This window comes from Ipomoea triloba, chromosome 5 (genome assembly GCF_003576645.1).
Source record: "Ipomoea triloba cultivar NCNSP0323 chromosome 5, ASM357664v1".
Taxonomy (NCBI): domain Eukaryota; kingdom Viridiplantae; phylum Streptophyta; class Magnoliopsida; order Solanales; family Convolvulaceae; genus Ipomoea; species Ipomoea triloba.
The window spans coordinates 10,945,266-10,961,280 of NC_044920.1; the positions used below are offsets into that span (position 1 = coordinate 10,945,266).

The window sequence follows — 16,015 nt, forward strand, 5'->3', positions numbered from 1 at the left end:
TTACTCAGCATCCCAAGGTTCCAACCTGCAACATTGGACTACTCCTTGTATGTTTTCCATTCCATAGTACTTCTTCACTTGATGTCCATTCACTTTGAAACTTCCTTTCTCGGGATGCATAATTTCCAAGGTACCATAAGGAAAGACTTTTGTAACAACATATGGCCCGGTCCATTTGGATTTAAGTTTGCCAGGGAATAGTCTTAATCTGGAATTGAATAGCAACACCTTGTCCCCTTCGTTGAATTCTTTGTTCTTCTTGATGTGCATGTCATGATAAAACTTTGATCGTTCTTTGTAAGATCTGGATGTCTCATAAGCAAGCAAACGCCATTCTTCCAACTCATTTAGTTGAAACATCCTCTCTTGTCCAACCATGGTTAAATCTTCATTAAGCTTTTTAATGGCCCAGTACGCTTTATGTTCGATTTCTACCTGAAGGTGGCTTGCTTTGCCACACACAAGTCTGTATGGAGTAGTCCCTATCGGTGTCTTGTACGTAGTTCGAAAAGCCCATAAAACGTCGTTAAGCTTGTCAACCCAATCCTTCCTATGCCTAGCGACTGTCTTTTCCAATATAGCCTTGATGTCTCTATTTGCATTCTCCACTTGCCTGGTAGTTTGTGAGTGATATGGAACTCCTCCCTGATGTTGTATGCCTTGCTTTTGAAGTAGTCTTCACATTGGCACATTTCGAAAATGTGTTCCTCTATCGCTAATGACAATCCGTGGGACTCCGAACCTTGTGAATAACTTTTTTAGAAATCTCGTCACGCTCCTGGCATCATTGTTTCAAAGTGCTTCCGCTTCAACCCACTTTGATACATAATCAACTGCGATGAGGATGTATTTGAAGCCTTTAGAGTCCGGGAAAGGTCCTGCAAAATCTAATCCCCATATATCAAAAATCTCACATGCCAATATGTAATTCTGTGGCATCTCATTGCGCCCAGTAATGTTCCCAGTCCGTTGACATCTGTCACAATTCCTTACGCAGATCTGAGCATCCCGAAATATTGAGGGCTAATAGAATCCTGCTTCAAGTACTCTCCTAGCAGTTCTATTTGTCGAGTGATGGCCCATTCGGTGGCATTCTCCCAGGATTTCATGTCCTTCAGCCTCTATTACACAGCGTCGGATTATTTGGTCAGCGCACACTTTAAAAAGGTATGGCTCGTCCCAAAAATAAAATCGAGATTCTACTTTTAATTTCCTCCTGGCGTGTGTATCCAAAAATTCTGGTAATTCACCCCCTACGAGGTAGTTGGCTAGATCGGCATACCAAGGCGTAAGATAGAGGCCCATTAATTTCTCTTCAGGAAAATATTCATTTACATCCCTAGTCGTATCTTGTCCTTCTTCATTTTCCAATCTGGACAAATGATCGGCTGCACTATTTTCAGCTCCTTTTCGGTCCACAATAGTCACGTCAAATTCTTGTAACAACAAAATCCATCTAATCAGTTTTGGCTTTGCTTCGGGTTTAGACATAAGAAATCTGATAGCCGCATGATCAGTATGAATTATGACCTTTGACATTAACAGATACGATCTGAATTTATCCAATGCAAACACTATTGCAAACAATTCCTTTTCGGTTGTGGTGTAGGCTTGTTGAGGCTTTGTCAGCATTCGACTCGCGTAGGCAATTAGTTGAAATTTCTTGTCATTCTTCTGCCCTAGCACAACTCCAACTGCAAAATTACTTGCATCACACATCAGCTCAAAAGGTTGATCCCATTTGGGTCCTACGAGAATTTGAATATGTACCATGGCGTTCTTCAGACCTTGGAACGCTTTCATAGCTTCCTCATTCAATTCAAATACAGCATCTTTTTCCAGCAATCTGGTCAATGGTCTTGCAATTTTCGAGAAGTCCTTTATAAACCTTCTACAGAATCTAACATGTCCTAAGAAACTCCTCAAGGATGTCACGTTGTGCGGTGGGGGCAAGGTTTCAATGATCGCTGTCTTAGCTCTGTCAACCTCGATTCCCTTTTTCAAAATTTTATGCCCGAGCACAATTCCTTCCTTGACCATATAATAGCATTTTTCCCAAGATAATGCTAAGTTCATCTGTTGACACCGCTCTAAAACTTTTTCTAGATTTTTGAGGCATTCTTCGAAAGTTTCTCCAAAAATTGTGAAGTCATCCATGAATACCTCCATAAAATCGCCGATGAAATCTTTAGAAATAGCCAACATGCAACGCATGAAGGTAGCAGGGGCGTTACAGAGATCAAATGGCATCCTCCTGTAGGCGAACGTACCAAAAAGACAAGTGAATGTTGTTTTCTCTTGATCCTCCAAAGCTACTGAAATTTGGAAATATCCGCTCATTCCGTCCAAGAAACAATAGTAGCCAAATCCGCTCACTTTCTCAATCATCTGATCTATAAAGGGTAGAGGGAAATGGTCTTTACGAGTGGCTTCGTTGAGCTTTCGGTAATCGATACAGACTCTCCATCCAGTTATTTTTCTAGTAGGGATCAATTCCGTGTTGTCGTTTTCAGTGACTGTGATTCCTCCCTTCTTGGGCACTACATGAGTTGGACTAACCCAAGTGCTGTCCGAAATAGGGTAAATCATCCCGACGTCCATAAGTTTGATTACCTCATTTTTCACAACTTCAAATGTCAAATGTGTTCGGGTTAAGTCGTCGCTGCGGTTGTGCTATAGGTTTCGACCCTTCTTCCAACAGAATTTTATGTGTGCAAATGGCCGGATTAATCCCCTTCAAATTAGTCATCCTCAATCCTATCGCTTCTTTGTTTTTCTTCAACACTGCTATCAGTTGTTCCTTTTGTTTATCCGAAAGATCTGTTGCAATAACAACTGGCAACTCTTTTCCTGATCCTAGGTAAGTATACTCAAGGACTCAAGGTGTGTAGGCAATTGTTTCAGTTCACCTTCCTGTATTATCTCATCCTCCTCCTTTCTTTTCTCATTTCCACCATCTACTTCCCCCTCAAATTCGTCAAATTCATCCCCATCTTCTCCATCCATATCCTCCGAAACTTCACCAATACAATTCATATTTTCAACGAATTTAGAAGCACAAGCATTATCAATCAAGTTAAAACGATCAACCTCTAGGTGTAAAGCAATATGTAAAGTGTTGAGCTCATGATCAAAAGTATTAACATTACAATTTCTTGCCCCTGTGGGACACTCCCAATTAAAATCGTGTCGTTTGGCTCGGGGCAGCTCACATAGATAGTCAATCTCGTCATGCACATAGTCGACAAAAAAACATTCGTCCCCGTCCAGAGGACATTTCATGATTTTGGTTATGTCAAAGCTGGCAGACTCATCACCCACCCGGATAACAAGTTTGCCTTCTCCTACATCTATCAAAGCTCTAGCGGTTGCTAAAAAGGGTCTACCCAATATGAGAGGGATCTCCACATCCGGGTCCATATCTAAGATCACAAAGTCTACTGGAAAAATGAATTTATCGACTCGGACCAATACGTCTTCCACGATACCTCTGGGGTATTTGGTGGATTCTGCCAATTGAATACACATGCGGGTAGGCTTAAGAGTTCCTAAATTCAATTTTCGATATAACGCAAAAGGCATCAAATTAATGCTAGCACCTAGATCTGCCAAGGCTCTATTGAAGGTTGTCCCTCCTATATTACATGGGATAGTGAAACTTCCCAGATCTTTTAACTTCCGGGGCACACTTTTGTGTAATATAGCCGAGCATTCTTCTCCTAGTACAACAGTAGCTGATTCGGCTAGCTTTCTCTTATTAGATAGAAGGTCCTTAAGAAATTTAGCATACCTCGGCATTTTTCCTAACGAATCAATAAATGGCATATCGATGTGCAGTTGGCGTAGCATTTGTAGGAACTTATCGTACTTGGCGTTGTCGATGTCAGTGCAAAATCTTTGAGGAAATGGAAGCTTTGCCTTCGGCACGGGTGGTGGTTCCTGCAGGATTTCTTTCCCTTTTCGAGAAGGTTGCGGTTGTGATTCTTCCCTTCCGATCTCTTTTTCGATTGCTTGTTCAGCTGGCCTTGTGTTGAAAGTCTCATTATCTTCCATTCTTGGTTGTTCAGCTAGGATGGGTTGCGGTGGTGGTGGAACAACTTTTGGAAGTGCTCTCCCGCTCCTAAGTGTGACAGCATTCACATCCGTCTTTCCCTGAACTTGGATCATTTCCATGATCTTTGCTAGTGTACTTTCAACAGTCTGGAGCGGTGAGAGTGTTTCGTGTCGGAGCTCTTGAATTTCTCCCAACATCTCTTTGGTGATAGTCTCCTTGAGTTTAGCATTCTCCTCTCTCGTTTCTCGTATAAAATCATTTAGGTGTTGTTCGAGGGTGATTTGGTTGTCTTTAGGTGAAAGAGGCTGATCTGGAGAAGTAGAAGAGTAGGTATAATTTTCTGCTTTGTCCACGTCGTCAACACGCGTGTGATCGTGCGTGGAGTTATTCCAGTGAGCATCCACGCCTGTCCACACGCGTGTTGCTCGCATGGATTGGCCACTGTTCATGAAATCTTTAGAAATTGGATTTTTTGGTTCGTCAGGGTGCATTAGAGAGTAATATGGAGGCATCTCATGAGTCGAATATCTTTGTGGCTGATAATGCCGGGTTGCATAAGCTTGTTCATGGTAATAAGTTGGTGGTGGATGTACAGGATAATGAAAAGACGGTGGGTAAGGAAAAGAGTAATTGTGATAATATTGAGGTGGTGGATATGGTGGATGTGGTGGTGAGGGATAGTAAGAATTTCTTCCGTAAGGTGAATGACTATGGTAGGATCGTTCATTAGGTGGAGGTGGGTCCATAGTTGCGTAGCAGAGAACCTACAATCGAACTTTCATACAAAGAATCGGAGCACAAGAGGTAGCTCCTTTCACAGATTAGCTCAAATGGTGTGCGGTCGGGTGTGAAAGTGTAGATAGCAACAGAACAAAACAAAAGAGAATGAATTAAACAAGTTATCTAAACGATTTAAGATAGTAAAACTTTAGACTTCACCGTTTGCCATCCCCGGCAACGGCGCCATTTTGAAGTGTCAGTGATATGTGGTGAGGTGTGATAAGAGATATGAAATGAAGGGTAATGTTAAAACGAAGAGTCTTGAACTCCCCGAGTGTCGTGTCTCACATGGATGGCAAATTGGAGAATGTAGGTTTCCTACCTTTTACGGTTTAGATAACACTAAAGAAGAAAATATAAAGATTGATAAAGTAAGGTAGTGAGAGTGCAAAGGGTTGGGTAGAGTTAAAGAGTAAAGGAGAATAAAAGGCGGATGGGGGCAAGAACGTCATGGAGATTGGTTCAACGCACACGGGAGAGATTTGATTTCCATTGAGATCTGATTGAAGGAGCTTGGAACAATGTCCTGAGTGGCGTCACACTCAAGCTCCCAATCCTCAGTCGGTTGGGGAATTTTGTGAAACACTTTGTCTACAAGTTCCCTCCGGATCTCATCTTTTCAGATTGAGAGCGGGAGATGTGGGTAGTGGGCTCCATCCCCTTGCGATATCTCGCCAAAGGGATGATCCTATACTCTTAAAGAGATCGGGGCCCTCGATCCAACAAGTTCATCCAAAACATACACACAATTTCAACAATCACAAGGAAATCAAACTCATGTAACAATCTTAGATTAGGAACACAAAATCTCCATCCTTCCTAGCCCCTATCCTAAGGACTAGCCCTTCATAGGCTTCAATAACATCATCTCATTCAAATAGCAAAGCATATTTACAAGATCAAAGTAAAAAGCAAATATCTTTAGGAAAAATGAAAGTGTAGAGAGAATTCCAAAGAGAAATCAAATGATAAATGAAAGAGTTTACCCAAGAGGATTCCAAAGCTATGGAGATCCAAGTTTCTCTTCTCCAAGGAGTTCTTCCTCCTCTCACTAATCCTATCTAACCCTAATCTAAAAATGAGAAGTGAAAAATTGATAAAAGACCCCCCTCCTAGCTAAAATGTCCCTTAAATACTAAAATATCGCGTAGGGTTCTGGTGCCCGTCCACGCCAGTCCACACGTGTGTGGGCAGGCGTGGACGCTTACTTGAATAATTCCACGCACGTTCACACGCGTGGTGAGGCCTGTGGACGCGAATTTCTCCGTTTTCGTTTCCTTTGTTGTTTTTGACTTGGTCTTTGTGTGTCCCTGTGTGGATTGGTTCTTCTCTTCATCGTTCATGCTTTCCTTGGTTGATTTCAGCCATTGATCCTGTGGAAATTATCAAAACATACCACACAATGTTCTTTTGCAATTTGTTAGCAAAATAGCATGAAAATACATAGTTGCACCCTTCAAAACTTTGTTTTGGCAAGAAATCAACTTGATTAATTCTAGATAATTAGGTACTTTTGGCGTCTATCACCTAGTAGCCAGGATAAGGTTTCTAGTTTTCTACTGACTACTCTTGAAATTAGGGTACACAGATCCACCTCAACATGACACACCATAGTGCCCTAGTACCTGAGGATTGTTCCTTACGGGCACTCCTCAACATAAAATAATTCCAATCACAAGTTCACCATTTTCACAATTTCACATAGCTTCCATAAGTTTGAAAATCTTTTACTTACATAAAATTTGCTCATAGGCATCATAATAATTTGACCAAAAATCTCAAACTTGGGTTCTTAATATAGATTATACCTCAAAATATTTCAATTAGTTTTGAAACCCTATTTTTGATATACTCATACCCTTTTAAGAAAAACTCAAAATTTTAATTGGATCAACTTTAACCAATTTCACAAAAAGAGTTTTGAACCCATATTCATGCTAATTTGCCCTTTTGAAAACTTAACCAAACTTTCATTTCTTACTCAAATAATTCAAAAATCCATATTGTGACCAAAACTACACACTTTGTCACTATCAACATACATACGAAGTATATAATATACATATTCATACGGTCCAAACATACTTATACATAACAATTAATCACACAAATTTTATTTTATATATATACATGTACATAAACGGCTATACATTTATACATATATATGCTAATAAAAATTATTAATTTATATACTTATAGGTACATACATACATAATCAAATGTATATAACCAAATTTTCTTGTACACAATAATTAAATAAAATTTATATAAATCTATATATATGCATAGTACAAAAGTACTTGTGACCACGCAATTGCTTTACATAAGCATAGGATACAATAAAATAGAACTTAACACAATTCATATACACTATAATCTACACCCAATACATAATTAAATTCATGCCTAAAACTATTCATATTGAGTATACAAAAATTAAAATACAAATATTATTCTCTTTACAGATACATACGCATCACCATACAAATTGTGTATAAATAAAATTATTATTATTATTATTTTAGATAAAGCTACGGATGTATCATATAATATATATCTATATTTATTCTATTTTATATATTTTCTAATATATGTAACCCACCGTACCAACATATAAACATACTAAAAAAATATCTTTGTTTATATATATAAATATAATATATATACTATTTGTATACAGTAGCTAACAAAATAATAATTAATTTCTTTTTATATATAAACTACTGTACGTACATACATCACATAATTAAAAGTTTTTTTTTAAACACCCCACGCACACAATTTATGTACATACTCCAAATTAAAATTTTATTTTCTTTTATATACTATTCATACGTACTACCTATTTATATATCTATATATATAATATACATACAAATACACGTATTCATAATCATATATATACATAAATATAAAATACATATATACATATATAGTAGTATATATATACAACTAGCATTGTAATCTAGTCTTTTTATGCATAGCCTTATTCAAAACCATCAATTTCTAAGAATTGTATAATACATCACCACTCATATATTCAACCAACATTTTCATAATCACATATGATCAATCATCAAAATAAATTTTCTTTTTAAATAAAAGGGCAAGCAATTAGGAGAAAATCCACTTACTTGGAATTGTAGGATATTCCCTAGAAAATCCTCAAATCTTCTAACCCTTGTGGGTTTGATTCACCACCTCTACTAGCAAAAATTTCCACCAACAAAATACACAAGGAAAATTCCTATAAGATATACATATATATACTAACTCTAGAATTATAACCATAATATAAACACTTACTTATCAAGACTTTGCTCCTAAGATGGATTTCAATCAAAAGGAAAAGAAGAATAATTTTATTTTTCTTTTGTGGTGAGTGAACCGGCCAAGAGAGGAAAAAAAGAAGGAGAAGAAGGCATCCACTCATCATCATCAATTCATAATTAAATATAATAATAACTATAATAAATTATAAATTGTAACTCATGTAACCTTCTAATCATATCCAATCACATTTAAATAAAAATATTTTTTTTTTATGATTAATAGAAGAAAATGTATTGGATATTTGGATAGATACACATACATATACATGTTCACATACATACGTACTCATAGTGTTCCATATATATAATAGTAATATATATACACACACTTACATATATATATGTATGTAAAAATATTTATATTTAAGTAATATATATACATACGTATACTACATATATATATATATATACATACATTACCAAAGTACATAATTATATTTATATAGTTTAATAACAATAATAATAATAGTAATCACAATAATAATCATACTAATAATAATAATATTACTAGTAATGATGATGATGAGAATAAGGTTCCAAAAGGACTTCAAAAGAAATGAGGAGTTGTGATGGTTTGATGGTAAAAAATTTGAGTTTTAAAAGAAAAGGTGTAGGAACCAAAACTCAATGTAAACAAAAGTTAATCGTAACATCAGGGTATCACAATCTATCCCCCTTATCTTAAAAGATGCTTCGACCCCGAAGCAGTCTTGTCTTTCAGCTTTTAATGAAGATCTGGAAAAGAGGGCAAACTCTTATTAGGAAAAAATATAACTTATTGAATTATAAAATACCTGGTTTTATTTCGATGATGATCATTCAATCTTGAATATGTAGATTCTCTAATCCAGTCTCTCTATCTTCCACTAGTTCCCGAGAACCATTTTTTCCCTTGAGCTGCCTGTGGTATTAACTGTGATATAAAATCTGCTTTCCTGACCAAACGTGTTTTTCAATTGGTGCAATGCGCTTATGAGTGTATTTCTCGCCCCTTTGATCCTTATAAAAATAGAAACACTCAGGTCTGGTGTGGCCACAGATCCTGCAATAATGGCAAACAGGGTTATAAATCTTGTAAGCACGTTTATTTTGCCATACTTTACCATGATTTTGTCTTGCTAAACTTGACTTAGGAATATCATATGGATCTGTTCCAGTTGCTTTGAAAAAAATGGTTTTGTCTTTATGGTTTCCACCGGTGAAGCCAAAGCCAAATTTTGTAGATGATTGTCTTCCTGCATCAAAAATTTTGTCAAGTGTTGAGGTAGTATCCATCATCTGCATCTGCTTTTTTAGTGAGTTCAGTTCCTATTTTAGTGTTTGAATCTCCTAAATCAACTTCTCTTCTCGATCAGAAGCAGTTTTAAGTAGTAGATCTTTATCAGCTACTTGATTCTTGTACCCTTTGCTAGCCTTTTCTAATATTCCTACATGACTACACAGAGAGCGATTAGCTTTAAGCAAAATTTCTCACTTGGGATACAACTTTTTATACTCCACTTCATAAGAAAAAACAGGTAATTCAAAATCCTCAGCTGAGTTGTATTCACCGCCTTCTAAATCAGCCACATCTTCAGCATTTGGATCAACTGTAGTTCTGGCCGTGAATGTAACGAAGTTGCTAGAAATTTCTTATGTATCAGATCCAGCTTCTGGTTCAGGTTCATCATCGCTCCAAGTTAACGTGACCATGAACTTCTTTCTTCTTAGATAGGTGGCACATTCTGCCTACACGTGGTCGTACCCTTCACATTCATAGCAGCGGATACCTTTGCTGCCTGACTTGTCTCTAGTCTGGGATGGCCAGGATGCAAATGGTTTGTAATTTGATACATTTGATTTTGAGGTATTTTTTGACACGTTTGAGCTTGAACCTTTATAATTTTGCGGTTTATTGCCTCGGAAACTGTTCTTTTGTTTAACATGTTTCAAAATCTTATTAAAATGCTTGGTTAGTAAAGTTGCTAGATCATCAGCTTCCTCTGGATCAGAATCAGTGTCCTGTTCGCCAACTGTAAAAGCAACACTTTTTTGTTTCCTAGAATGGTCAGTAAGAATTTCCATTTCATATGTTTTAAGATTACCCATTAATTGAGCCAAGCTTTGATTCTCCCAATCAGTATGTTTTTGAATAGCAGTTACCTTCATTTTGAACCGAGGTGGGAGAGACCTTAATACCTTGTTGATCAACTTCTGTTGAGAGAACGGTTCACCAAGTGTTGTTGCGCAATTGGAAATCTCCTAAACATGCTCATTAAAGCTAACGATGTTTTCATCGTCATTCATACGCAGATCTTCAAAATCACTTTGCACAAGCTGGAGCTTAGATTGCTTGACTGATGTAGTACCCTCATAGGTAGTTTCTAAAATCTCCCATGCCTCTTTAGCGGAATCACAACCTGTTATCAAGTTAAATTGACTTTCATGAATTAAGGAGAATATAATATCAAAGGCTTTACTATTATAGATAGTTGCCGCCATTTCTGCAGCATTCCACTCAATTTCAGGTTTGATAACTTGAGGGTCATTTTCAGTTGCACCGGCTTTGGTAGGATGTTCCCATCATGTTAGAACAGACCACTAAATGAGTTCACCTTGAGCTCTGAGGTGCATCCTGGTACGAGCTTTCCAGTATGCATAATTATCACCCATTAATGTTGGAGGAGGTCTATTCATTCTGAAAGACTTAGCACCTAATGAGACCGTACAAGCTAAAATAAACACAAAAGCAAGGTGAACTCTTGAGTTGAAGAAACACGATTTATCAGCCAGATCAGTTAGACTAATAATTTTAGTACCCGGGCTCTGATACCAATTGAAATTGTGTCGTGTGTCTTGAATGCAAGTTAAGGACTATAGTTCTACTTAATTTTAATTAACAAATTATCAAACCATCAATTAATGTTGAAATTCGAATGAACAAAGATAAAATAAAGGTAAGAAAGTAGAACTAGGCACACAGCAATTGGTAACGTAGTTCGAAGTTAAAACTCCTACATCTGTAGGGCAACTCGCGTCAGACCAATCCACTACATGATCACCAAGATTACAAGGTTGGAAAGACTTAACCAAACACACAATGGCCTTAGCCAATTACACCAACTCAATATTCATCATCTACGTTGAGTGGGTTCGTGCATGCCAAATTTCCTTCAAGCTTCAACAAACTTGATCAACATTCATCAACATTTGTTCTTCCCATTCAGCCTCGACCAATATAACTCATTCACTCGAACAAATATGATGTTCGTATCTATAGAAAATATTGAGAAGAAATTAGCCTTGGTTTTGTTGCACCCCTTTTCCCCCTTTCGAACTCACCTTTGAAATCAATATTCCTTGCTAACTTTCACATGCAGTTTGTATAGGACTTCACTAAACAAGACAATAAAATATAATATTGGAGATAGCCCATCAATCTTAAATCTCCTTTTGAAAGTCGTGACTTTGATATAATATATAAACTGTTAGAACTTTCCAAGTTCAATTCATGAGATTCACTGTAGTGAAAGGCCTCTATTTATATATGAATCCAAATAACCACTTTACTATTATTATTCAGATGCCAGCTGCCCGCCAATTTCTCATCATCACATATTTGAACCATTTCAAAAATAATAGCTCAATCTCAAGAATGATTCTGCCCTCATACTCTATCAGGTCCTGAGATAGCTCCAGAAGCAAGTCCAGGCTGATTAAAAAATAATAATTCAAGCTTAAACTTAGCCTAATGTGCGACAAATAATTTAATCAATATTCTAACATGTATCAATTGTACATTTACATAAATCATACATTTGATTTAATAATTTGACCGCAATTTTGTCTACCCATTATATATAGGCCTATCTTTTTTAACTATTATTAGTATAGTAGATATATATATATATATATATATATATATATATATATAGTGTTGATTGTAATTTCTGTAATCATATATTGTGTTTTCATTGTTAGTTTTGTATAATTGTGATGATTATAATATATTATTGTGTTATTTGTTTGAAGAATATATTGTATATTTTATTGTGTTGGTTTTGCAAAATTTTGTATAGGATTTTAAATAAAGAATTAGGAGGTTTATAAATTAATTAATTTATTTAAAAAATATTTTATTAAGATAAAAATGTATCCGCAACCCTTTTAGCTTAGAAAGGGTTGTGGATATCCAATTTTTTTAAATTCTTTCGAAAAAGAAAAGGGAATTCGTGATCTTTTCAACTAAGAAAGTGTCGCAGATACTCAATATTAAAAATAAAAAAGAATCCGTGACCACTCTTTTTTAAGAATGGTCACAGAGGCTCAACATTCTATTACCGTTTCACAACGGTTGTGGAAAACCCTTTACAAGGGTCACAGATGTTTAGTTTTGTACTATTGATTTATTCTTAATATATAAGATGTATATTGATGATTATAATATTGAAAATATTATATATATATATATATATATATATATATATATATATATATATATATGTATGTATGTATGTATGTATGTATGTATATATATATATATATGAACACTGAGTCATGTAACACTAATTGGTCCCAACAACATGGAAGTGGAAGATGGCTTAGGTTTATCCACATCTTTTGGAGCACCTAGTGCCAGCTCCAAGTCAAGTGCCTCTGCAGAATGGCGATGATTTGAAGAAGTCTTGCATTTAACATGATCATCATCATCCTTGATAATTGTCATCATCATCACTGTCATCTCTTGATCATCATCTCCAAATGATTTGAGGTCTATCAATGAATGAACATTTTCTTGATCATCTTCATGGTTTGCTTTGTGGTGATGGCTCCCTACCTATATCAAATCATTGAAAACCCCAAATTAAGGCCAATGGCATTGTTACCTCAGAATTTTTTTTAAAAACAACGAAACCAATGACATTGTAATCTAGTGGCATAATTGTAGTTGAATGATGTATTTTGTTTCATCAACTAAAAATCTAAGCAACCGGTGAGATTGCAATATATATATATATATAGTCATAATCATGTGTGGTCACCCCTTAACGTGCGGTCAGTGCGACCGTACCACTATGTATACAAATATACATCACTCAATGTTAGAAAATGCACCACACAAATATGCATCATTAGGTACGCATCACCAAAGAATACACCACTAGGTATGCAAATATACACCACACAATGTTAGCAAATGCACCATTAGGGGCAGGGGAGTTATGGTGCATTATTTTGGGTGTGTGGTTTTTTTTTTTTTTTTGTGTTTTTGTGTATTTTCATTGTGGTGCATTTTCTAACATTGAGTGGTGCGAACCGCACCGACCGCACAGGAAGGCGCGACCACGTTTGAACATATATATATATATAGTCATCATCAGATGCGGCCTAGTCATTAGGTGTGGCCGTGCGGCCTATTTTCAGCCATTAGATCAGATCAAGTTATCAAATCAACGCGCAATATATATATGTTACAAAGCACACCATTCTACGTACTAAAACGCACCAGAGGACCGATAAAATACACCATTCCACACTATAACCAAATGCACCTATTCGCTTAAAATTCATCAATATACGTGATAAAACGCATCATTCTACGTATTAAAATGTACCACAACGTGCCTCATGTCAGATTATATAAGCATACACTATTTACACATATTAGAAAACATGTGCTAAAATATGCGTCAATCTACGTATTAAAATGCACCATAACGTGTGTTAAAATGCACAATTCCACTCGTTGAAAATCCTCATCCCAGATTATAAACATGCACTATTACACTTATTAGAAAACATGTGTTAAAATACACATCATTCAACGTATTAAAATGCATCAGAGGACGAATTAAAACACATCATTCCACAACACACTTATTAGAAACACGTGTTAAAATACACACCATTCTACGTATTAAAATGCACCAGAGGACGTATTAAAACACACCATTCCACAACACTGTTACACACCATTCTACGTATGGAAATGAACCAGCAAATATATTAAAACACCCCATTCCACAACACTGTTAATGCACCAACATACATAATAAAACGCACCACAACATGTATTCAAACGCACCACACTATGTACTAAAATGCACCATTTCAATTCACGTAATATAGATACTAAAATTACCATAATACCCCACTTAAACATACACGAATTCCAGTTGGATTAATGAAATCAGACAACGCAGAAAAGGCCGCATGACCGCACCGGAGCAACAAGCCGCATTTGAATATATATAATAAATGTGAATGAATGTTATACCCTTCATTTATGTCCATTTTTTCTGTTAAGTTTTTTTGTACATTATGCTATAAAAATTGTACTTTACAATATATTAGAAAAACATACTTCTACCGTTATAACTTCCATTATCTTTTCCATTATTGTTAACATGTACATGCATCCACTATATATTTTCTTATTTTCTTCAATAATAATAATATATATACATTATATATAATTCCTTCTTGTATTGTGAACCTTTATTAATATAATTGAATTTTCCTTTCAATATATATATATATATATATATATATATATATATATACTAGTTTTTCTTATGCGTGATGCGCAAAAAAATAGGTGCCAAATATGCATCATTAGGTACGCACTAGTTTATATTAAAATTTTAAATTTATTTAGATTTTAGATATATAAATTATTGTAAATAATAATAATAATGTAAAATATTTTTATAAATTTTATATTTATATTTTAGGATATAACTAACATATAACTCCAGTGTATATATACATATATATATATATATATATATATATATATATATATATATATATCCTAATGTTATAACTAGGTGCACATACGTTGCACCCAGGTGCATGAATGTTAAAAAAGTAAATTACTTGCACAAGTTCAAGTAAAATGTATTGCAGATGCAAGTAAAATGTATTACAGGTGCAAGTGAATTGTACACTGAGTATCAATACTAAATGCACCTAATGTTATAACTAGGTGCACCTAGGTTGCACCAGGTGCATGAATATTAACAAGGTAAATTACTTGCATTTGTAAGTGAAAATATTTGCGAAAATAAATGCATGAATATTAACAAGTTAAATTATTTGCACTTGTAAGTGAAAATATATGCGAAAATAGGTGCACTNGTAAATTACTTGCATTTGTAAGTGAAAATATTTGCGAAAATAAATGCATGAATATTAACAAGTTAAATTATTTGCACTTGTAAGTGAAAATATATGCGAAAATAGGTGCACTTGTAAGTGAAACTAGGTGCACCAAAGTTCCAGTTATTTACGAAAATGCCACCGCGTCTTTTTTTTTTTTAATTTGCATCTGATTCGTTGATCTGGACACGTGGACGGCTGTGAAGCGTTCTCATTTCTTACCTGGACGACAGTACGCACGAGAGTGCAACCCTATATATATATATATATATATATATATATATATATATATATATATTTATATATTTATAATAGTAATCACATTAGAACCATCCTTCCACAAGAGTACATGAGAACCAATATGGTGAATTAAAAAAAAATAAAATTTATGGATGAGATTAGCTGGGAGATTCAAAAGTCGTGTGTGCATATGGAGCATGTGTTGTATGCATATCCATTGTTTGCACACAACACATGCTTAATATATACACACACGAATTTTGAATCTTCTAATTGCACACAACACATGCCTCATATGCATACGCGAATTTCATCCATAGATTTACTTTTTAATGCATCATATTGGTTTTCATGTACTCATTGGGATGGTGGTTCTTATGGGAATATCACCCATTATATATATATATATATATATATATATATATATATATATATATATATATATATATATATATATATATAAATATAT

At 35.1% G+C, this 16,015-nt stretch overlaps 2 protein-coding genes across 2 annotated transcripts in view; both read right to left on the reverse strand.

Moving 5' to 3' along the window:
• Nucleotides 1-939, reverse strand: LOC116020220. The gene is made up of 2 exons (XM_031260700.1): nt 818-939; nt 1-676 (listed from the first exon to the last, which is right to left on the reverse strand). The coding sequence occupies exons 1-2, from the start codon at nt 937-939 to the stop codon at nt 1-3; spliced, it is 798 nt and encodes a 265-aa protein (XP_031116560.1).
• Nucleotides 940-12,657: 11,718 nt separating this feature from the next.
• LOC116018968 (transcription factor MYBS3-like) overlaps nt 12,658-16,015 on the reverse strand; it is a 6,565-nt gene continuing 3,207 nt past the window's right edge. The window contains exon 3 of the mRNA XM_031259023.1: nt 12,658-12,982. Coding sequence (XP_031114883.1) covers nt 12,701-12,982 — 282 coding nt within the window. The 3' untranslated portion in view covers nt 12,658-12,700. The remainder of the gene's footprint in view (nt 12,983-16,015) is intronic.

Bases quoted from the DNA above. Each gene is read 5' to 3' on its own strand.
- LOC116020220 (XM_031260700.1), bottom strand. From the start codon at position 939: ATGCCACAGAATTACATATTGGCATGTGAGATTTTTGATATATGGGGA. The intron at 677-817 runs GTGGGTTGAAGC...GCCAATGTGAAG, and splicing joins GCAGTTGATTATGTATCAAA to ACTACTTCAAAAGCAAGGCA.